This window comes from Bos javanicus, chromosome 25 (assembly GCF_032452875.1).
Source record: "Bos javanicus breed banteng chromosome 25, ARS-OSU_banteng_1.0, whole genome shotgun sequence".
NCBI lineage: Eukaryota > Metazoa > Chordata > Mammalia > Artiodactyla > Bovidae > Bos > Bos javanicus.
Genome location: NC_083892.1, coordinates 38529275 through 38553643, shown reverse-complemented (window position 1 = coordinate 38553643; position 24369 = coordinate 38529275). Strand labels below are relative to the sequence as shown.

Genomic DNA, 24369 nt, shown 5'->3' with positions numbered 1-24369 from the left:
CCAAGAACAGCCAAAAATAAATAAAATTAAAAAAAAATTTCTTGCCTACATTTTCTTATTAAACATTTACAGTTTGGTTTAAAAGAAACAGTTAAATGTTTAATCCATATGCAATTGATTCTTAAATTCAGCACTATAAATACAACTTTATTCTATTTTTACCAGATGTTGGCCATCATTTAAAATGTACATTATAATCGATACATAACAGACCTACAGAAAAGTGCACAAAACAATGGTAGAGTTGAATGAATGCTCACAAAGTGATAAAATGGAATATTGCCAGAATTCCAGAAATCCTTCTTACCCAAGGAAGACAGTAGTCCAGTTTTTAGCACCTGATATTAGTTTTGCTTGTCTCTGAACTCTACAGTACATATTCTTTTGTGTCTGACATTAAAAAAAAACTTAAAAAAAGACACTTGGTTAGCTATCAGCATGCTGTTTACTCATATACAACAGAGATCACAACCATGGATTGACTTCTAAGTAACTAAAAACAAAACCCACCAAGATTTAAATTAAAGAAAGAGGGAAAGGAAAGAACAAATGCTGCAGACAGTCTTGGAATGGACACTTTTTTTTTTCAGACACACCAATTTGCTGTAATCTAGCAAGGAGGTCAGAAAAATCTGTCATTCATTAGGTGGATTAATGAGTGGTATCAGAGAAAACAATTTCAGTGGTTTCTAGATTCACCAGAAAACCTTGAGAGTTTAGCTATGGAAAATAAGTACAAGCCATCTTTCTGTAATGCCTTATCTGCAATCAAAAATTACTCAGCATTCAAAGAAGCAGGAAAATATCCATAATCAGGTGAAAAATAAGTCAGAACCGATCCAGAAATAACACAGATGATAGATTTTAGCAGACAAGGACATTACAAGTTATAATAACTGTATTTCATACATTCATGAACTAGAGGAAAAACTGGACATGTTTAGGAGAAACATGGTATATATTAAAAAGGTGAAAAAAGAAACTTCTAGGAGGAGAAAATAACCATGTCCTAATGAAAAATTACACTGGATGAAATTAACAACAGATTAGACAATGCAGAAGAGATTAGTGAACTTGATATTGAGATAGAAACTATCCAAAATGAAAAGAAGAGAAAATAAGGGCTAAATAAACTTACAAATGTAAAAAAACAAAAACAAAACTAAGTCCACAGATCCAAGAAATTAAAAAAATCCCAAGCACAAGAAATATGAAGAAAACAATGAAATATCTTTAAATCAGTGACAAAATGAGACTTCCCTGGAGGTGCAGTAGTTAAGACTTGAGCTTCCCATGCCGGGGGCACAGGCTCAATCCTTGCTCAGGGAACTAAGATCTCACAAGTCGCACAGTGCAGTCTAAACATCCGTCAATCAGTGACAAAAAGAAAACATATAAATATCTATAGTGAAGTTGCTCAGTCGTGTCTGACTTTTTGCGACCCCATGGACTGTAGCCTATCAGGCTCCTCTGTCCATGGGATTGTCCAGGCAAGAATACTGGAGTGGGTTGCCATTTTCTTCTCCAGGAGATCTTCCCGGCCCTGGGATTGAACCCAGGGGTCTCCCACATTGTAGGCAGACGCTTTACCGTCTGAGCCATCAGGGAAGTAAATATCTATAAAGATCCATTATATACAGAGTAATAAACACAGAGTTACGGCCAACTATTTGTCATAAACAATGCAAGGCTGAAGACAGTGGAACAACATTTTTAAAGTACAAAAAAAATCCATACACAGTAAAAATATCTTTCAAAAAAGATGACAAAAATTTCAAATTTTCTCTGTGTAAAAAAAAAGCAGAAAGAATTCATTACCTGCAGTAAATCTTTTAAGATGTGTTGCAATTGATGTTGGCAAAAGTATCTGTAGAGCAGGAAAAGGCTCAGCTTGACAAATATACAAAGCATGTGAAAATATAAGACATTTAAAGTCTATGGTCAAACCCAAAGCCAACATAATACTCAACGGTGAAAAGCTGAAAGCCTTCCTGCTAAACTTTGGAATAAAACAAGAATACTTTTTCTTTCAACACAGTACTGGAAGTCCTAGGCATAGCAATAATTTAAGAAAAATAAATAGAAGGTATTCAAATGAAAGGGAAGAGGTACAATTGTCATATCCAGGTGAGATGACACTCTATGCAGAAAACCCTAAAGACTCCACACAAAAACTAATACAGCTAAGAAATTAATTCAGAAAGTTAGTAGGATACAAGATTGATAAATATAAATGTTTCATTTCTTTATACCAACAATGAAATATCAAAGAGAAAGAAAAAAAAACACCACCCATTTAAAATACCTAGGAATAAACCTAACCAAGGAGGTGAAAGATCTACATCCCGAAAAGTATAAAACACTGATAAAGAAAACTGAAGGTGATTCAAAGAAATAAAAAGATATACCATGCTCTTGGATTGGAAGAATTAATATTGTTAAAGTGGCCATACTATCCAAAGCAATCTACAGATTTAATGCATCTCCTATCAAAATAACCCATGAAACTTTCCAGAGAACTAGAACAAATAATCCTAAAATGTATATGGGACCACAAAAGATCCAGAATTGCCAAAGCATTCCTGAGGAAAAAGAACAAACCTGAAGGCATAACCCACCAAGATTTCAGACAATACTACAAAGCTATAGTAATCGATTTAATTTGTATTTAATACACCTAACCTACCAAACTTCACAGCTTAATCTAGCCTACCTTAACATGCTCAGAACACTCACATTAGCCTACAGTTGGGTGAAATCATCTAGCACAAAGTTTATTTTATAGTAAAGTGCTGAATATCTCATGTAATTGATTGAATGCTATACTGAAAGTGAAAAACAGAACGGTGTCTGTGTCCAGAATGGTTGTAAGTGTATTGGTCATTTACCATCACGATTGTGAACGCGTGGCTGACTGGGAGCTGTGGCTCACTGCCACTGTCCATCATCATGAGAGAGTATCACACTGCATATTGCTAGCCTGGGAAAAGATCAAAATTCTGCAGACTGGGTATTGTTTTCACACCATGGTAGAGGAAGAAAACGGTAAATCAAACCATGATGTGTCAGAGACCATCTGTAAACCTACAGTTAACATGTTAATTTAAAACAATCTAGCTTGGATTAGGAAAAGGAGTACATCAAGGCTGTATATTATCACCCTGCTTATTTAACTTATATGCAGAGTACATCATGAGAAATGCTGGACTGGAAGAAACACAAGCTGGAATCAAGATTGCCGGGAGAAATATCAATAACCTCAGATATGCAGATGACACCACCCTTATGGCAGAAAGTGAAGAGGAACTCAAAAGCCTCTTGATGAAAGTGAAAGTGGAGAGTGAAAAAGTTGGCTTAAAGCTCAACATTCAGAAAACGAAGATCATGGCATCCGGTCCCATCACTTAATGGCAAATAGATGGGGAAACAGTGGAAACAGTGTCAGACTTTATTTTTTTGGGCTCCAAGATCATTATAGATGGTGACTGCAGTCATGAAATTAAAAGACGCTTACCCCATTGGAAGGAAAGTTATGTCCAACCTAGATAGTGTATTCAAAAGCAGAGACATTACTTTGCCAACAAAGGTCCGTCCCTCGGGAGAGGGAGAGGGAGAGGTCCGTCTAGTCAAGGCTATGGTTTTTCCTGTGGTCATGTATGGATGTGAGAATTGGACTGTGAAGAAGGCTGAGCACCGAAGAATTGATGCTTTTGAGCTGTGGTGTTGGAGAAGACTCTTGAGAGTCCCTTGGACTGCAAGGAGATCCAACCAGTCCATTCTGAAGGAGTTCAGCCCTGGGATTTCTTTGGAAGGAATGATGCTAAAGCTGAAACTCCAGTACTTTGGCCACCTCATGCGAAGAGTTGACTCATTGGAAAAGACTCTGATGCTGGGAGGGATTGGGGGCAGGAGGAGAAGGGGACGACAGACGATGAGATGGCTGGATGGCATCACTGACTCGATGGACATAAGTATGAGTGAACTCCGGGAGTTGGTGATGGACAGGGAGGCCTGGCATGCTGCGATTCATGGGGCCGCAGAGAGTCGGACACGACTGAGCGACTGAACTGAACTGAACTGAGCTTGGATTACTACCAACCTAATTCGGCAGGATACAAAAACACTCTGACAATACACCTGCCTCCTCTATCACATCCTTTGTGCTATTTTTTGCCAAACAAATTACATCTGGAAGGAAATCTGTCCCTACAAATTACCGTCTCAAGTTCCATGTTCGCCTGGTGGATCCTGTTGGGCCAGAAATTTTATCAGATCAGTGAGGGAGCATAGTCCTCCCAGCCCCCAGTGGGTCATGGTGGAGATCACGATGCTGGGAAAACTCAACTCCACACTTTGACACCAAGGGCCGGAGCTCTGCGCTGTTCTTGGGGGAGGAGGCATTTCCTCCAGATGTGGAATTTAGAGACCTGGAAGGATCCCATTGCTTTAAAATGTACCTGGAGGACTTCCCTGGTGGTCCAGTGGCTAAGACTCCACGCTCCCAATGCAGGGGGCCTGGGTTCCATCCCCGATCAGGGAACTAGATCACACATACTGGCACTAAGAACCTGCATTCCACAACTCTCACGCCACAACTAAAGATCTGCAGGCTGCAAGGGAGATTGAAGATCCTGAACTTGCTGCAAGTAAGACCCAGAGCAGTCAAAATAAATAAATATTTTTAAAAATCTTGCTACAAATAAATAAAATAAAATAATTGTATCTGGGATTAAACTGATAGGTATGAGTGAGTGATAACAAGGAGAGGTCAATGGCATCGACTGGGTTTATTACTCGAAGTTGCCCTCTAAACCAGAGGGACATCTTGCCTTCCCAGGGCAAACCCCAGAACACCTTTGGCGGGTAGTTTAGCCCTACAGTCAGCAGAGGCCAAATCATCTATGATAAAACCTACAAAAGCTGATTAGCACACCCCTTCACGCTCCCAGACTTCAAAATCCCATCAGACACAGCAGCCCAAGACAACCGGGATCTGCCTCTTGTGGGAGGAGTCACTCCTGTTCCCATTTTGCAGATGCGGAAATGGAGACCCAAAGTTTGAGCGGGAAGCAGTTAATCTCAGCAGAGACCATCCCGGGGGAGGACCGGAGCCAGTTGTCTGTGCCTGAACTCTCACCTTCCACTTTACTCCTGAACTGTCCATGTTCTCCAGCCGGCGGGGCTTCCTCAGGCTCCCAAGTCTTCCCCACGCTTCTCAGGGGGACACCGCCACTCCCCTCAGCCCCCCAACTCAGTCCTTCCTTTCCAGGGGCTTTGGAATTCTCTCCAGGGCGGATTGACCTGGGGGTGACATAGAGATCTCCCGGGCACAGGTCTTGAGGCTGGAACTCTAGCCTTCATCTCGGTCTTGGGGCGGGTCTATGGCATCAGGGAGAAGAGGGTTCAGTCCTTTTGAAACCGAGAGCAGTTTTCAGATACATTAAACTATAACTTGCTTAATAAATAATCAACTGTGTCCTGACTTCAGCATCCAGCTGGCTTTAACTGTTGCTACAAGACATGAACATCCTCCAAGCGGCCTAAACAATAAGATGTTTGCCCAAGTTGTTTCTCAGGGACTTGAAGCCACTGGTTAAGAGCGTTGAGCCCGCGTACCCTCCACGTGGGCACGCAAGCGTGCCTTCTGACGTCAGAGAGCCACGAGCTCCACCTGCAAAACGTGCTGGAGCCGCCCTTCGGCTTCCGGGAAGCCAGAAGCTCAGCCGCGCCTGCGCAGTACTACGATGATCTCACCTTTACCTTCTCTCCAATCACCTTCCCCCACGTGCCTCCCCACTCCGCAGCTTTATCCCGCAAATATCCCAAGCCCCTCCCCTTCAAGCAGGCAGGTCGAGATTTGTTCTCTTCTTCCCCGGAGGCCTCGTGAATAATAACACTTTGCTGTGTGCCTCGCACGTCGCTGTTGGGCCTGTTGTGCATCCGGAAGACGAAGAACTTCCCCCAAGACCCTTTGCTACCTGAACCCTGATCTCTTTCTGGGGAGAGAGGAGCCCAGGCCTTGGGCAGGGGCCGCCCAAAGGCCCCAGCACCAGGGGGGCCACAGCCCAGCACTCAGCCTGGGAGGAGGAGGAGGAGGAAGCCAGCATGGGGAGCCCAGCGAGAATCCCTGCTCTCCAGCCCAGAGTAGCCCCGAGGGCAAAGGTTCCAGTCCCTGGAACCCAGAGGCCAGCTTGCAAACCTCATTAATGTCCCTGGTCTTCAACGGCCCCTCCCTTATCACCTCCTTCAGAACCTTGGTTCATTCACAGCAGTAATTGTTTTAATCAAAGTGTTGTCTGTCTCCTTATTAGGTTGTTAGCCCACAGGATGCTCACGACTGGGGTGTCCCCAGGTCCCCAACATGGAGGGGGCCCACCTGGAGAGGGGGAAAGTGAAAAGGGAAAGTGAAGTCACTCAGTCGTGAAGTCACTCAGTCACGTCCGACTCTTTGCCGACCCCATGGACTGTAGCCTACCGGGCTCCTCCGTCCATGGGATTTTCCGGGCAAAGGTACTGGAGTGGGTTGCCATTTCCTCCTCCAGAGGATCTTCCTGACCCAGGGATCGGACTCAGTTCTACCTGCACTGCAGGCAGACGCTTTACCCTCTGAGCCACTAGAGAATCTCGCTAGAGAGAGGGGGAAAAATTCCGTAAAGAATGAACGCGAGGTGGCGGTGCAGTTCCGAGTTCTGCCGCCAGAGGGCAGGGCTGCCCGCAGGTCCCGGGGGACTGCGGTGGTTTCCGCCCCAGGAAGCCCGCCTTCCCCGTGGGCTCATTTCTCCACCGAGAATCCTTCGCAGTCCTGCCCAGGGTGATCGGCGAGCCGCTCTGGAGCCTAGACGTGCCAGTCACAGGTGACATAGTGATAGATGTCTTCTGTGAGGGGAAGAAGGACCTGAAAAGAGGGGACCCCGAAGAGACCCGGTCGGGTCTGCTCAGTGCACTCAGTGCTTCTTCAAACTCACAAATACTGTGAGTCTAGCTGTGTATGTCTGTGTGTGCTCAGTCGTGTCCGACTCTTTGCAACCCCATGGTCTGTAGCCCGCCAGGTTCCTCTGTCCATGAGATTCTCCAGGCAAGAATCCTGGAGTGGGTTGCCATGCTCTCCTGCAGGGGATCTTCCCGACCCCAGGGACTGAACCTAAATCTCTTGTATTGGCAGGCGGGTTCTTTACCAGTCCAGGTGAGCAGGGGGCAAAGGAGGTGGGAAAACATCTTGTGCTTCCTGAGAGGTCTTTCTGGAAACAAGGAGAGAGGATTCCTGCCCAGAGCATAAAATTTTTTCACATTTCAATTTATATCCCATGATGGTGAAACCCGCTTTTGGAAATAAAATAATAACATCCTTGGCCTGTCCTCCTCAGATAACTGGGCATCATGCATCCCAAGTATGGTCAATGGAATTGATGGGTAGCAAAAAGTACTGCTCTAGTGAAAAAAGCATACAGAGATCGCTGAAGGCCCAACTGCATTGAAGAGCTGCTGGCCAGGGACCTAAAAATCATTGATTGTGTGCACCAGGAGGCTCACGGGAAAGACAGAGTTGTCTTTTCTGAGAAGCAGAATGTACAGGTCATATTGGTATGTTTAGATCGGCCAGTGTAGGATTATTTACACCGTAAAAATTGGCAGGACTTCCCTGGTGGTCCAGTGGTTAAGACTCTGTGCTACTACTACAGGAGACACAGGTTTGATCTCTGGTCAGGGAAGATCCTGCATGCCACGCAGCCCAGCCAAAAAAGAAAAGAAAGTTAGCAAGCATTACCAATCAGGGTTGGGTTTATTCAGAGTCAGTTGTTGACACTCGGTGTCACGCCACGGCCACAGTGCAGGCGTGGCAACCATCCCACCTCCGGTAGGCTTCCCTGCTCCACCTGGGACCCATTCTTGCTGCCCGAGATCTCTATCAGGCATGGTCACTCCAGGCCCCTGGTGCACCCCACCTGTGCAAGCTACACCCCTACCCGTGCTGGGCCACTTTATATTCACCCATCTTGCCTTCTGCCAGCCCCAGGCTCTCTTCCCTTTCTGGCCTCCAGCTCCGTCCCGGGCTCTTTTCCTGACGCTCAGGCATTCCCCCTCTGACCACCTGAAGGCAGATGTCACTATGGGCCAGCGGCTCCGGCTTGGATGGAGTAGAGGGTCTCTCCAGACAATAGTTGGTATCCCCAGAGGTGGAGTTACGGCTCCTGCTGCCTACAGGGCCCAGACAGCCCCATGGCCTGTGCCCCCCACACTGGACCCCAGAACACAGAACAGAGCTGTCAATGAACACATCGCCTTAACCTCAAAACAATTTTAATAATCCAAAAAGAAGCAAGAGAGGGTACATGCCTGCCAGTGCTCTGATGCCCATGCCCAGCCCCTGGTGCTGAGCCTGGGGAAGGGGGCCTCAGAAGTGGGTCTTGGGGGTGTTCACTGGGGTGGGGGAAGCCCCAGGTGCCCCCCGTAACCCTGGATGCTTCTCACAGAGCCACAGTCCTGCCTCCTGGGCTTCAGGGCTGCACCGCGGTGGCAGCCACCTCATGCCACAGGAGGACAGCCAAAGTGAGGGAGGTGGTTTGCAACTGCCCGCTGGCCTCTGTTTCCTCCAGCTTGGGGACCTGGGGAAGAACAAGCAGGCTCCAGGTGTGGCTGGAAGGGTGCCCTCCCCAGCCAGCGCCCTGGTTCTCTGTGCAGTTCCTGGAGAGAAGCCACAGGCAGATCCCCCGGGCTTGGAGCAGGTGTGGGGTTGGATCTCCGATGCCCCTCCAGACCTGTTCACAGCTCCCTGCCACCCCGTGTCTCTCCATCCTCTTGACTCTCAGGGCCGGACCAGTCCACCCTCATCCTGTCCCCTGTTCTTACCCGTCCTTGCCCTCTGCCCCACCTTCTTTCTGTCCCATCATCTCTTTATTCCTACCCCTCATCTGTCCTGCCCAATCGCCTCTGTCCCTCAGGCCCCCTCCCTGTATGTCATGTCTATGTCTTTCCCTTCTTGGTGTCCCTCTGGCTCCCACCCTTGCTGTCTGCCTCCGCCCCTCTTCCCTGTCCTCCTCTCCCCAACCCCCAATGAGAGGCTGTGGTGACCTTGGAGGAGGCTCTGCTGCAGGCTCTCCTGGGCTTTGGTTTCCGGGATGGGAGCGGCAGTGGCAGCGGGGCCGGGGGCAGCCGGGAGGAGCAGCAGCAGCAGGATCAGCGGGCACCACATGGCTGGGCAGGCGGGGCGGCTAGGAGGGGGCGAAGGGTGGGTGGTCAGAGGCCCCGCCCTTTGTCTCCCCGCTTCCACGGGCCTGGCGCCTCACTCACAGGTGTCACTCTTCTCCGGCCCACAGGCCTGAGCACTTCTCACCTGTGGAGCCGATGCGCCTCTGAGCCCAGGCCGAGCTCCACTGACCACGCCCCCGCCTGGCCCCGCCCCTCAACTGTTACGCCCAACTCCAACTTGTTATGAATGCCACGCCCCCAGGGCAAAGCCACGCCCCAAGCCCGGAAGCCCTGGTTTCATCTGTAGTGTCCAATTTTTCTGTTGTTTAGCATGAGATTAAATCTGTTTCCTGTTACTGCATCGTCGAAGACACAGCTGTACTGTCTCTGTTCCCACTCCACAGCCTTTGCTCACAAGTCAGCGATTCAATGGCCGTTCACCCGTCTGGAAGGAACTATAAGGGTTTTGAGTTCTTCAATATGAACCAGAGTTTATTTTTTATCTTGATTACCTGTGGTGACTGGGGAGTCATCTTTTTCCCTTATGGCCTCATAGAACTTAACTTGGGAAACCTGTGACATTATCACCACATATCATGTGTCCCCTCTAAACGGCTCAGATGGTTGGACAACAAACCTGGACATAATTTGGATGGAATAAGGATACGCTGGTAAATTTTGCCCTCAGGTGTAAGTGGTCTTGCTTTAAGGTCTTTTGACATACTTAAGAGAACTTAGAGATAAAGTCTGGAGTTAACGGGCTCCAAGTTGAACATGGGTAAATATATGAAGTGGGCTTATGATGCAAGGGGTGGGCGTGACCTAGCTTGACCACATACCTAGTGCTTGAGCCCAGGAGACAGAGTGAACAGTGAGCCCAATGTGAGGGTCACACCTCCACTGGTCACACCTAACTCCTTGGTCACACCTCCACCAGCAAGCAAGGCACAAATAATATGCAGTGCACTCCATCCTGCAATGCGAAAGACCTGGGTTTGATCCCTGGGCCCCTGGAGAAGGCAATGGCACCCCACTCCAGTACTCTTGCCTGGAAAATCCCATGGATGGAGGAGCCTGGTAGGCTACAGCCTATAGGGTCGCAAAGAGTTGGACGTGCCGAGCGACTTCTCACTCCATCTAATGTCCTAATTCTTCATTGCTGTACCGTACTCCCAGCCAACCTCCCCCACTTCCCATGCTGAGGGTTTTTACGTTTTATGCTGCAAGGTCTTAATTAACTATATCCTTCACTCAGTAACATTTGCAGTTAACCGTGTATTTTACGTTCGTTGAAAGGATAACCTGAAAACTTAAATTTTTCATCACGTCAAACTCACTATTGTATTTGACCTTAAGGAAAGGCCACCTCTGTGACAAGGTGATGGTTAAGACGCACCCCAAATTAAGAAATATAAAAAATATTTCACCTGAGAAAACTGGAAAGGCTTACACACATCAGTTCTTTATTGAAGAGGTTGTCCAGACCTATTTATATGTTCCAGATCCCATTTACATATGCCAAAGGGGAGCATGACAATGTATGTAATAGCCCTGTTCCTTTCCAAATATTTACTGAAAATATACATTATACTAAGCTTTGAGGTCACAATGTAGGAAATCTTAGTAGTGACCCTTAAAACTATCCTGCACAGTTATGCAAAATCCACCATTTAGTTCCTGTTATGCAGCATATTCATGTACATCTACAAAAATATGGCTAAAGGGCTGAGCAACAAAAATGGTAGACATCTTTGACTTTTAAAAATGTTTTATGGAAGTGTAATATACATGCAGAAAACACACATATCTTTGAGTGCACTGAACACTCAGATAGTCAGCACCCAGATTTAGAAACCAATTATCACCAGCACCAGATAAATACTCCTTCTCACAAGCCTTTGCTGAAGCTGACTGCTATCCTGATTTCTAACTGCATAGACAAGTTTTGCCTGTTCTTATACTTTATATGGATGGGATCATAGTCTGTTTGCTTTTGTGTCTGGATTCCTTCACTCAGCATTCGATGTGAAACTGTTATTACCTGTGCTTATTGCTCATTCTCCTTGCTCCCTGGAGAAGGGAAAGGCTACCCACTCCGGTATTCTGGCCTGGAGAATTCCATGGACTGTATAGTCCATGGGGTCACAAAAAGTTGGACATGACTGAGCAACTTTCATTTTTCTCTTTGCTTTATGGTGTTCTCTGATGGAAACACCACTGACATTTAAGGTTCTATTGCACAGGTGCCTTCAGAGTTGTTTTTCAGTTTTATGCCATGAACATTCCAGGACACGTCCTCTGGTGGACACCTACATGTACGATGGACACGTGCATGCATGACTGCTGGGCTTGGGTTAAAAGGGTAGACAGACAGGTTTGGCTCCAAGTGCCAGCTTTCCCAAATGGCTCTATCAGTGGGCTACAGCACCAGCAGTGTAGATGGGTTTGTTACATCCTTGCCAGAGCTTGATGCTTTTTTATGCTTTTCATTTTAGCCACTTCAGAGGTGGGCAGCAGTGCCACATGGGGTTTTAAACCTGCCTTCTCCACATTAGGAATTCCCTGGTGACCCAGATGGTAGTCTGCCTGCAATGACGGAGAACCAGGTTCAATCCCTGGATCAGGAAGATCCCCTGAAGAAGGAAATGGCAACCCACTCCAGTATTCTTGCCTGAAAAATCCCATGGATGTAGGAGCCTGGCAGGCTTCGGTCCATGGGGTTGCAAAGAGTCGGACACAACTGAAGTGACTTCACTTCACTTCTCCAGATTACAAGCAAAAGTAACATACCTTTTCATGTGTTTATTCTCAGTGCAGATAGTCTCTTTTGTGGTGGTCAAGTCTTTCGCCCATTTCTTTTTTCTTGTAGATCTGTAGGAGTTCTTTTAATTTTAGATCAGGGGTCAGTAACTACAGCCTGCTGGCCAAATCCAGACCTCCACCAGTGTCTGCAAATAGTCTTACTGGGACATCTCTGCTCAATGTTGAGCAGTCGTAAAGGAAACTGTCGCCCACAAAGTCCCAAATATGATCTGATCATCTACCATGCATTCTTCTACACTAGATTCTGCTGCCAGGTATCTGAATTGCAAAGTTTATTCGTTTACATTTCATATGTGACTGCATTTCAACTGGTCTATTTTCTATTAAATTATAAAATTTAATCAATAAACCATTTATTGGAAACAATAGCCTTCCCCACATTACAACACATTATCACCTTTGCCAAAAGTGACTGAATTATGTACGGGTTTTCTGGAATCTCTATTATAGTTTCACTGATCAATTTATCTTTGTGCCAATACCACAGGATCATAATTCCTATGGCTTTCTAACAGCTCTTGATATCTGGCACTATAAGTCCTCTACTTCTATCTGTTCTAGAAGATAGCTTTGACTGTTACTGGTCTTTAAATTTTTCACATGAATTTGAGAATGCATTTCCATTTAAAAATGCTAGCATTTTAGGATCTCATTGAATATATGAATTAATTTGGGGAAAACTGACATCTTTTTAACACACCATTGACCAGGGGACTTTTGCAGAAACTAAAGCCTGTGGCATTAATAAGTCTCCAGTCAATAATGTGTTAAGATTGTCCTGGAAAGAATTAACAGTCTCCAGTCAATAATGTGTTAAGATTGTCCTGGAAAAGAATTAACAGGTGATATCCCACTGAATCTTCTGGAATTTTTTTTTCTGGACCCAATTATTAAAAATACAGTGTTATATAATTTCCCCCCTCAGGCACTTAAGGATTTCTGTTATTACTGTAAGTGGTATTGCTTTAAACTTTTCATTTTATATTTGTTGCTGGTATATTAAAAACCAATTTTTGCATAATGACCTTGTATGCAGGGATTCTGCTCATTTACTCAATTTTAATTACCTGAATATTCCCTAGAATTTTCCATGTACAAAAAGCATGTCATCTGCAAACAAGTTTTATTTGTAATCCTTATGCCTTTTCCTTCTTCTGCTTCCTTTGCTTCCCTGGCTAGGTCTTTCTGCACAATAGTGAATAAAACCAGGGACAGCAGATACCACTCTTTTTTTTTTTTTTTTAAAATCATCTTGGGAGAAAAGTCCCAATATTTCACCATTCAACATGCTGTTTGTTGTAGCAGAAGATATTCTTTATCCAATAAAGGAAGTTATTTTCTATACGTGGTTTGTTAAGAACACAAATGGATGCTAATTTCAAGAGTCTCCTGCATACTAGATTACTTTTCTTCAACATGATTAATTACACTGATTTTTTTTTTAAATTAACGTATCCTCACATTCCTGGAGTAAGACCCATTTGATCACTCTTTTGTTATCTTTTTTCCAGAACCGTCTCTGTTATGTTAGCCCAGGATTCAGTCACGTGACCACTATAAACAAGTTAACAATAATCAGAATGAAATTATCATGACTGGTTTAGATCACTCAGGATTCACCCTCTGTGTCATGTAAAGTAATAGTAGATACCTAACTTCTTCCAGTGAGTAAAGAGGGGAGAAGGGACGCTGCATTAATCAACCAAAAATGACTGCTAGAAAGTTGCATCAATTTGTTTTAAAAATTCTGGAATAAAAGTCAGTACAGAAAGTAATGACACCAGATTCATATCAAATAAAAGCACAGGCAGAATTTCTGGATTACATCATAGTGGCAAACTGCACATTCAAACCTGTGGGTTAAAAAATGAGTGGCAGGAGAGACGGGCGTATTTTATAGAGTGTGAGCAGTATACCTGTCCTTCACCAAACAGACTAGATTCCAAGTGATCTATGTATGGTTTATGAAAATAGTATTTTTAAGTCTTTTTTGCTCCAGTGCAGTTGGAAACTGTACAAAAGTCACTGGCTTCTTTGTTGATGAAGCACTCACTAAAAGCCCATTTGAAAATGCCTCAAAAGAATAGAAAATTATGAGTTTTAACTATTTAGTACCTGTAAAACATCTCAACAATATGCCTACGTTAGTACATTTTGCCAGCTTAATAATCAAATAAGAATACTGCCTTCTCACAAATTATTGAAACCCAAACTTGCATAGGGTTGCATAGAATTTATCACATTTTGGAAATGTAAGAGAAACTGCCATGTACATATTTAATGCTAGAGTCCTCATTATCAACTCCAGAATATTTTAAAACTTCATTTTCTGCAGTGAAAGTTTATTCAGAGCTGATAGCTTCCGATACTGTTTCTATAAACATTAGATTTTATGTCAGAAATATGGCTTTTAGTTTAACAAGTGCCAAGACAATGTATTTTCCACATTCATTGCTTCAACAGATTTTGCCTCAGTATGGTTCCCTGATATGTAAATACAATTGGAATCCAAAATAAATATTAAATATTTATAGAGTTTTACTCTTGTATAAACTGTCTAGTTGTCCAATGAGTTGCTGAAAGCTTTGCTTCTTGTGTTTTTAGGGATTGGTCTTTGTGAACATTCAGGTTAGAATCAACCCAATGCCTAAACGCTTTTCCTCATTCAGAAACAGGAACCCTCAGACAGTGGTATCTGATTCTCAGCTGGACTTTCCACATCCATTATGTGCAGAGGATTTTCTAGAATGAGAACTGACTTCAGAGGAGACTTCCCATGTCAAGTACATTCAAGTTCCCTCTCCTGTGAATTCTCTGATGGCTGTTGAAGGCTGACCTGTGGTGGAATTTTTTCCCACACTCATTACATTCATACGGCTTCTCTCCTGAATGAGTCCTGTAATGCACAGTGAGGTATGACTTCTGAGAGAAGACTTTCCCACATTCATTACATTCGTAGGGCTTCTCTCCCGAATGGCTTCTGTAGTGCACAGTGAGGTTTGACATCCGAGAGAAGACTTTCCCGCACTTGCTACATTCATAGGGTTTCTCTCCCGAGTGGATCCTGTGATGTATCGTTAGATAAGACTTCTGAGAGAAGAACTTCCCACACTCGTAACACTCGTAAGGCTTCTCTCCTGTGTGGACTCTCTGGTGTCGGAAGAGGGACGAGTTATGGGAGAAGGTTTTCCCACACTCGTTACACCCATAGGGTTTCTCTTCCGAATGACTCCTATAATGTATGGTGTAGTACGACAGCTCAGAGAACACCTTCCCGCATATGTTACATTCATACGACTTCTCCCCTGTGGGAAGCGGCTGGTGCCCATTGAAAGCTGAGTTTTCAAGGAAGGTTTTCCCACACTCACTACATTCATAGGGCTTCTCTCCTAGATGAGTTGTGTGAAGGCTGGTGAGGTGTGAGAGCTTCCCACACTCACTGCATTCGTGGGGCTTCTCATCTGTGTGTACTTTCCGATGTCTGATAAAGGCTGAGTTGAGGTTGAAGGTTTTTCCGCACTCATTACATTCATAGGGCTTCTCTTCTAAGTGACTCCTGTAATGGATAGTGAGGTATGACACCCGAGAGAAAAACTTCCCACACTCACTGCACTGGTAGGGCTTCTCTCCTGTGTGTGTTCTCTGGTGTGTGATGAGGGTGGATTTCCGGTAGTAGGATTTCCCACATTCATTGCATTTGTAAAGCTTCTCTCCTGTGTGGGTTCTCTGGTGGTCGCTAAGAGCTGACTTGCGGGAGAAGGATTTCCCGCATTCGCTACATGGATAGGGTCTTTCTCCTGAATGGTTTCTCTGGTGTAGGGTGAGATGTGTCTTTTGGCAGAAGGTTTTCCCACACTCATTACATTCATAGGGCTTCTCTCCTGAATGAGTCCTCAGGTGTTGTGTGAGGTGCAACTTTTGACAGAAGGTTTTTCCGCACTCATTGCACTTATACGGTTTCTCCTCTAAATGTGATCTCCGATGCACGGTGAGGGTTCCTTTTTGGCTGAAGGATTTCCCACATACATTACATGCGTAAGGTTTCTCTCCCGTGTGAGCCCTCTGATGTATAATGAATTTTGACTTTTTGCAGAAGGATTTTCCACACTCGCGGCATTCAAAGGGCTTCAAGTCCATCTGTGATCTCTGGTATATATTAAAATTTGACATCTGGATGAAGTCTGGTCTAGAATCATTCCACTCATAGCACTTCTCCCCCATATAAGTGCTCTTATGTGTAATATAAACGGCTTCATTGTCTAAGGCTTCTGTGCATCCATTATATTCAAAGGGTTTCTCCAAAATACTAATTTTCTGAATACTTTCTTCATTTTGAGAACAGGCTTCCCCATTTTGATGAAATTCATAGAGTTTCTCTCCATACATTTTTCCACATTCATTACACTCATCAGGTTTCTTTCTTGCATAGCTTCCATCACTAATAATTAATTCTGAAGTAGATTCCAAAGTCTTCCCACATGAGATACAATTATAAGACGTTAGATTTAACGGAGCGAGACTTGTTTCCACGTTACATGTTTTATCAAACGCATCCTCTCTCTCCTCAGTCAGGGTTCTGCTGTTGATAGAAACAGCTTGCCTTGAACATTCATCTCCATTTTCTTGGATTCTCTCTATCAGGTCACCAACTTTCCAGACTTTTTCTAAAAAAGAATAAAATTAAACAAATCTTGTGAATCTGAACACACCAAATTATAGGATTAGAGCAGTACTCAAGGGCCTACTGCAGGCTTGACTCTAGCTTTTGGGTCAATCTCCACACATAAAACTAAGTGACCATTTACAAACATCACATCCCACCACCTCACCTGAATGCTGCTGCTGTAGGAACTTGCTGTCTACTACCCATGGCTCTTCTCCTTGCTCCAACTTGATGATCACATTGGGTTTGGTGCTGTCATACCCTGTGAATGAGAAAGAGTCAACATGGACCAGCTGCTGGGTTCTGGGTCCCTAAACAGAAGCTGCTGCCTCAGGAGCTGCAGAATAAAGTGTCTATTTTTGCACTTAATCAAAAATAGAGCCTTTCAATGGAGAAGCAAAGATACAAATTAATCTAACTGGTGCCCAAAAGGAATTAAATGGTCTTACTGATTTCCTCAAAGTCAAGCATAAAGTCTTTAAACTGTAAGCCCCCGTAGAGCAGCAACTCAGAAGGCAGTTCTCCTCACCCACGGAGACAAGGTGGCTGTAGTTCTCCAGCATCACGTCCCTGTAGGTCATCTTCTCCTCGGGGTCTAGCTGCTGCCACTCCTCCTGGGTGAAGTCCACAGCCACATCCCTGAACGATACTGACCCCTGTAATGGCACCACGATGGGAACTGGGTGACATGGACCTGACACACAAGGACAGGAGCTCACCCAGCTCACTGGGAAAGGTAACTGTGAAGAGTGAAAGCCTCATTTGTGTTAACAGATGTTGAGAGGAAAACAAGCCATGTTAGAAACACACTACCTTTGAGTTCTTTAATGTGCCAAAAAACAAAACTTTCAAAAAACTCTCAAACTGAAAGAAATAAAAAAGAGTTCCAACTTTGTGTTTAAAGTATCTGAGTTCTCTATCAGAGGATGAAGAAAGATGAAACCCTACTCCGGCTCAAAACAGCTTACAGCCCATTGGGAGGCACTGGGTCAGTGAACATGCGCATTCCACTCCCTGTCGTTCCCTCGGTGCCGTCTATGGGCAAGGCCTCTGCCTCCCACCTCTTCATGCTGGTGCAGCCCAGCAGTCAGCCATCCTGGTTCAGTGCTTTCATCCTCTGGCCCCTCTGTTCTCACCAGTTACTTGGAGCCATCTGCTTGCCTAAGTTTTTTACTGCCTTCAAATGATATCTCAAGCATCTCATTCTGGGAACAATAAAATGTGTTGCTTGAATGACTGCTTGAGGTATTATTAGAGTGACACATACAAGGTGGAGAGTGGCCTACCAAGAGAGAAGTGAACCATTTTAATTATATGTTGGCAGCAAGGCTTTGCAGGTTCAGCTGAGTTCAGGGGGAATCCTCTGAATCTAGGGAATCCTCTACAATTCATAAGAAGTGGTGAAAGTGGAACTTCTATGCATTGTTAGTGGGAAGGTAAAATGGTGCAGCTACTATGGAAAACAGCATGGTGGCTCCCCCAAAAATGAAAAACAGAATTAACACATAATTCAGCAATTCCACTTCTGAGTCTCCACCCTCCAAAAAAAAAAACGAAAGCAAGGCCTTGAAGAGATATTGTACACCCAGGTTCATAGCGACATTATTTACAAAAGCTAAGAGCATGGGAGGAAAAAAAAAAGGCTAAAACACAGAAATAACCATCCATCAATGGATGAATGGTTAAGCAAAATGTGATAATACACACAATGGAATGTGACCCAGCTTGAAAAATGCAGGAAATTCTGACGCATGGTACTACATGGATGACCTTTAAGGATACTATGCTGAGTGAAATAAGTCAGTCACAAAAGAACAAATACTGCATAATTACACTTAGATGAGCTATTCAGAGTAGTCAAAATCCTAGAAATAGAAAATGGTGATCGCCAGGGGCTGGGGAAGGGGAATGGGGAGTCAGTGTTTAATGGGTACAGAGTTTCAGTTTTGAAAGATGAGAAACAGATGGAGACGGATAGTGGTGATGACTGCACAACAACATAAATGTCCTTAAGACCACTATCCTGTACACTTAGAAATGGATACCATACTACATTTTGTCATGTGTATCTTCCCACGATAAAAAATGTGGAGGAAAAAATGCAGTGATGCTAAGGACACACCCTCAACCACTCCCTTCCACAGCTCTGCAGCCACCCCCTCCCTGAAGGAAAGAGGAATGAGGTGTGGCCACAGGTTAAGTGTGTTCACATTGTTGGTGCTGTTTAGTTGTTGTGTCCAGCTCTTCTGGGACCGCATGGACTGTAGCCCACCAGGCTCCAGTGTCCATGGGATTTCCCAGGCAAGAGTACTGGAACAGGCTGCCATTTCCTTTCCAGGGGATCTTCATAATCCAGGGATCAAACCTGTGTCTCTTGCACTGGTAGGTGGATACTTTACCACTGAGCCATCACTGATTAGAAATTATTTTCTCAAAAGATGAAATTTTAAAAAAAATCAAGAATCATCAGCTGAGAAAAACAATATAAATAAAAAATAAGCATCAGGATAAACAACTCAACAATGATGAAACCAAATTCATAAAGGAAAACAACTCACACTGACTTATATTTTATAATTAATTAAGCAGAATATTGCTTCCAGAAAATGAGAACATTCTGCTAAGAAACAGCAACTGGAGATACTTAGAAATTGAAGACTGGATTGTGGAATTTAAAAAAAATCCTGAAGTAAGAAGCTTGATTATCAAATGTGACACAGAATATATAACTTAGAAAATTTCTCTGAAAATAAGAAATTGGAATGATGACAGAAAAATCATAGGTATGAAAGCCAGATCCAACATTTTCAGAAAGAGATTACAGAGGATGAACAATGAAAAATCATCAGAGATTCCTGAACCAAAGATCATAAAAATAAACAAACAAAATAAAACAAAACATCCTTAAAAGGGGCCATATAATCTGCAAAGAACAACACTGGGAGAAATATAGATCAAGAAATATTCAGATAAGATTTCTAAAATTTTATGATTAGAAAATAAAAATTCTAAAGTTAAATATTAAAAAAAAAAAAACCAAACACTAGTTACCCTAGTTTAACTATAGCCCACTCCAATATTTCTTGCCTGAAAAATCCCATGGACAGAGGAGCCTGGCAGGCTCCTGTCCAAAGGGGCTCCAACAGTTGGACCTGACTGAGCACACACATAGGAAGTAAAAATCTTCTGGGTTAATTTAGTTCAGAAGACAAGAAGTGGCAGGGGTTAGAAGACTGAGCAATCAAAAAAAAAAATAATAATAACTAAATGGGACATTTTCTAAGCATATCGTCTGGTTTAATATTTGGAAATTCATTAATACAATCTGCCATTGTAATACAGCGAAGAGGAAAAGCGTCACATTTCCAAAGGTGCTGAAAAGACCTCTGAAAATATTCAAATGCATCCTAATTTTTAAAAAAAAGACTCTCAAGAAAATAGGAATTGATGGATACTTCACTAAGATGAATACGTGTATGTGGTGGTGTTTTTCAGTTGCTAAGTTTTGTGGGTCTTTTTCGAACCCATGGGACTGCAACCCACCGGCTCCTCTGTCCATGGGATTTCCAGGCAAGAATACTGGAGTGGGTTGCCAATTCCTCCTCCAGGGGATCTTCCCAACTCATGTTGAACCCGAATCTCCTGAGTTGGCAGGCAGGTTCTTTACCACTGAGCCATTAGAGAAGCCCTGTGTATATATATACTCATACCCTACCATGCACAGTATGTGTGATATATACAAATACAATCACATGTATACACTTTAAGTTTATAAACACATATTTATGCTTCAGTTCTCTGAGTTCTACAGTCAGGACTAATTTAATGGGGAAACAATAGACACATTCCCACTAAGATTATACTAAGATTAGAAACAAGGCAAAACACTCATCATCTCCAATTAGAGAAAACAATTACAGGCCTAACAAAAGGTCAGTAAAAGTATTTCTATTCACAGATAATATATTATACCTAGAAAACTCAGAAAATCAACAATGGAACTAAATCAGTAAGAGGAACTCTGTTAGATAACAGAATTTATAGTTAACACACATAAAAGCAACAGCTCTCATTACATAAAAAGGAAAAAGATGTAATTTGGGCATACATGCAGTTTACAATAGCAACAGAAATGTACAAAATCTATACTAGAAAAATTTAAAAACATTCCTGAAAGAGAATGAATGGAATGATTCTCTTTGTTCTTGGACAGGCTGTGAGGCATAAAATAAGATGTGCCTTAACCAAGACACATCACAATCCAATGGCTAAAAACCAGTAATAAAGAGAATAAACACAGCAAGAGGAGGAGGGGAAAAAAAAGATTTTATATACAGAAGAACAAAGATAAGGATAACATCAGATTTCTGGTGGAAACCATATAAACAAGAAGCCACTGGAGGAACACATTTAAAGTACTGGAGAAAAAAAACAACAGCAGCAATGATTCCTTTAAAAGGGAAGGTAAAATAAAGACATTTTCAGACATACAGGAGCTAAAAGAATTCATTACCAACTAGAAGAAATACAGGGCTTCCTGGTGGTTCAGACAGTAAGGAGTCCACCTGCAACGGAGAAGACCTGGATTTGATCCCTGGGTCAGAAAGTTCCCTTGAAGAAGGGAACGGCCACCCACTCTGGCATTGTTGCCTGGAGAATTCCATGGACAGAGGATCCCAGTGAGCTACATTCCCTGAGGTCGCCTAGAGTTGGACATGACTGAGCAACTAACAGTATGGTATGGTCTAGAAGAGATATTAAAGAAAGTCCCCCAGGCAGAAGGAAAATGACAGCAGATAAAAATGTGGATCAAAACAATGCACCAGAAATGGGAACTATGCATTTTCTCTCATCACTTAAAACTCTTTTAAAAAGATAATTAAAAATAACAATGTATTATGGGATTGGTACAACCTGCAAAAATAAAATGCAACAACAGTGTAAAGACCAAGATGGGAGAAATGGAACTGAAGCTTCTTATACTCTAAGTGAAATAGTATATAACTTGAGTATAAACTATGATAAAGTTACATATTATAAACCCTAAAGTATCCAGTAAAATAACAAGTGTTCTAACAACCCAACAAAGGGTATAAAATGGAATCATTAAAAAAGTCAACTCAAAGGAAGGAAGACAAAGAAGATGGGATGAACAGAAAATAAAGACACCAGACTATAACCTAACTGGTTGTATTAATACTTACATTATATGCAAACTGCCTAAACACCCCAATTAATAGGAATTAATTGTCAAATTGGATAAAAAAGAAGGCCCAACTATATGCTGTCTTCAAATGCTGTATTTTGCATATAAAGATGCAAATAGGTTAAAAGTTAAAGGACAGAATAAGATATTGCACATCGCATGACTCAAAAGAAAACTGGAGTGGCTTTGTAAATATCAGATTCCATTTCACAGCATACATTCTTACCAGGATGGGAGGTCACTGAACAATGACAAAGTGGCTAATGAATCAAGAGAACATAACAATCTTAAATGTTTAGGTATCTTTTAATGAAATTCATGAAGCAAAAACTGACAGAATTGCAATGACAAACAGACAAACCACAACCACAGATTTCAACAGCCCTCGCTCGTGACTGATGGGAAAACTGGCAGCTCAGCAAGGACACAGCACACCTGCACAACACTGACAACCTGATGTGGGTGACATTCACGGAACACTCAGAGCACAACAGGCAGCCTTCTCACGTGCACATGACATTCTCCAAGAAATGGTTTCCCCTTGTCGTCAACACAAATCACAGAAGGGGTGGATGGTATTTTCCTTTTTCTATAAAATCGATCATATTTGCAGCTGGATTCCAGGAGTCCTAAAGCATCATACTACTATACATGTGAATTAAACAGAGTCTAGATGCCAATCTGTCTCTGTAACGTGTATTTTACACGACAGTGTCTTTTATTTATTTCTACCTGCCCATTTGAAAAATGTGGATCCTTATATACTTCCTTAAAGGCATTACAAAACGAAGTGTGAGTATATATAAACAAATAGGAAAACTCACCTGGGATTCATTCATGTTCTGCTGCTCTTGGAAAAAGCTAGACTGTGAACCGGTGTACCTAGAGGAAGGGAAGCAATTACTTGAAGCCGTGAGTAACCTGGCCTACCTAGGCAGGAACCTCCTGGGAACATTCAGAAGAGGCTAAAGGGGTCCTACAGGAGAAACACACATCTGAAGCCCTGTAACTCCATCAGGTTACTCTCACTGGTGAGTGTTAACAGACTCACTTTTCAAACAGTTTGCCAGCATTAAATAAAAAGTGCAAGAAACAAACAAAAAACCACCAAAACCCCTCCCTGTGGCACTGTTTAAATACTCCGTTGTCTCTTTAAACTGATTAAAATCAAACATTCCATGGAAATGGGGAATGTGAAGCTCTCAAAAGTAGGATAAATGCGCATGAAGGCATGGCATTATAAATGAGCTGACTCAACCTGGTTACCGCTGTAGAGTTTTTGTTTGTTTTTAATTAAGAAAGCTGCAATACAGTCGGACAGAGCACTTGCCCCTGGAGTCTGATCTTGCTAACGATCCCACCTGCAGACCCAGTGACCTGGGACAAGTCACCTCCCCCCTCAACTGAGGCAGCAGGACAGACGCCTCGACGCACTAACTACACGGTGCGAGTCCACCAGGCAGAATCCGCGGAGGAGGGGGGCGTGGCGTGTCACCAGAGGCTTAGATTACAGGACCAAGTACTGATGAGTCTTGAGAGACACGTGCAGGATCGCCAGAAGGCGAGAGAAAGAGGAAGGGCGCCGGGGACGGAGGGAGGCGTGGACGCGGCACGTCCGGGCCAAGCCTGGGGCTCCCACTGCCCCAGGACACCCAGAACTCACAAGCCCTGGGGAAACCCAATCTCCGGCTGGGAGCAGCCGGCCCTGCCCTCTAGCCCGGGCCCTCGACCCCCGCAAAGCGGTCAAATCTCAGTCGCTTTCTCGTGGGGTCCGGAGCGGGCTCCCCAAGCCCTGCTCTCCGAGAGGAGCAGGATCAACAGCCGCCTGGAGGCCGCAGACGCACCACCTACCTCGTCGGGACTCGCTGACCGGCCCCGGGCTCCCCAGGCTCTGGCCGGGGGCTGCTGCTTCGGCGCGCTCTTCTCTCCGAGTCCTTCCTCTCCGCCTCCCGAGGCGGCTGCGGGCGAGGAGATGGCTTTGGGCCTACGGGACAAGCTCCCCTCAGGCCAACGTCCCTCCCAGGGCTTCACAGTTCAGTGCGCAGCAGACGATCGGGCCCGAGCCCCGCCGCTCCTTAGCCGCCGCCGCCACCTGTCCGGCCTCTCCGACCCAGCCCGAGGGCTCCGGGGCTCGAGCTTGAGGGTCTCCGCTCCAGCCTCTGCCCGGCCCGCGAGAATCCTCGCGCGCACAGCCCGCGCCCGCTGGATGCCGGCACGGCGGAACGGCGTTCCAGCCCCGCAGGCCCCGGAATGCCCGCCTGCCGGAGGCCAGAGCCTGGGAACGAGGGTGAGTGGTGACCCGGGCAGCGACAGGAAGCGACAGAGGCGCCGAGGCAGTATGCGTGCGCGAACACGCACAGCGGACGAGACGCTCCAGCGCTGGAGGACGCCGGAAGTCCGCCTGCCAGAGCCCGCCCCCGGGAACCGGGCAAATACCAGGACTCTATTTCCCAGAAGTCTCCACGCCCCATGAAGTTAAGGGAACGTCTTA

At 44.3% G+C, this 24369-nt stretch overlaps 1 protein-coding gene across 5 annotated transcripts; it reads right to left on the bottom strand.

Annotated features, from left to right (window-relative positions):
* Positions 1-8281: 8281 nt before the first annotated feature.
* RBAK (RB associated KRAB zinc finger) lies at positions 8282-23813 on the bottom strand. Of its 5 annotated transcripts, none has more exons than XM_061402233.1 (7): positions 23730-23813; positions 22703-22760; positions 17202-17328; positions 16839-16934; positions 9289-16673; positions 9070-9209; positions 8282-8603 (listed from the first exon to the last, which is right to left on the bottom strand). In XM_061402233.1, exons 2-5 carry the CDS (start codon positions 22715-22717, stop codon positions 14770-14772), a joined length of 2142 nt encoding a protein of 713 aa, XP_061258217.1. In that variant the 5' UTR covers positions 22718-22760; positions 23730-23813; the 3' UTR covers positions 8282-8603; positions 9070-9209; positions 9289-14769. The 5 variants fall into 5 exon arrangements, with proteins under 5 accessions (XP_061258217.1, XP_061258216.1, XP_061258215.1 ...); XM_061402232.1 differs by having other exon boundaries at positions 9332-16673; XM_061402231.1 differs by having other exon boundaries at positions 9070-16673.
* Between the last annotated feature and the right edge of the window lie 556 nt (positions 23814-24369).

What these genes read in the sequence shown, in the direction of transcription:
- RBAK (XM_061402231.1), bottom strand. An exon ending in CAGCCACCTTGTCTCCGTGG is followed by an intron (nt 16,935 to 17,201) that starts GTGAGGAGAACT and finishes TCTCATTCACAG; the next exon opens with GGTATGACAGCACCAAACCC. An exon ending in CCTACAGCAGCAGCATTCAG is followed by an intron (nt 16,674 to 16,838) that starts GTGAGGTGGTGG and finishes ATTCTTTTTTAG; the next exon opens with AAAAAGTCTGGAAAGTTGGT.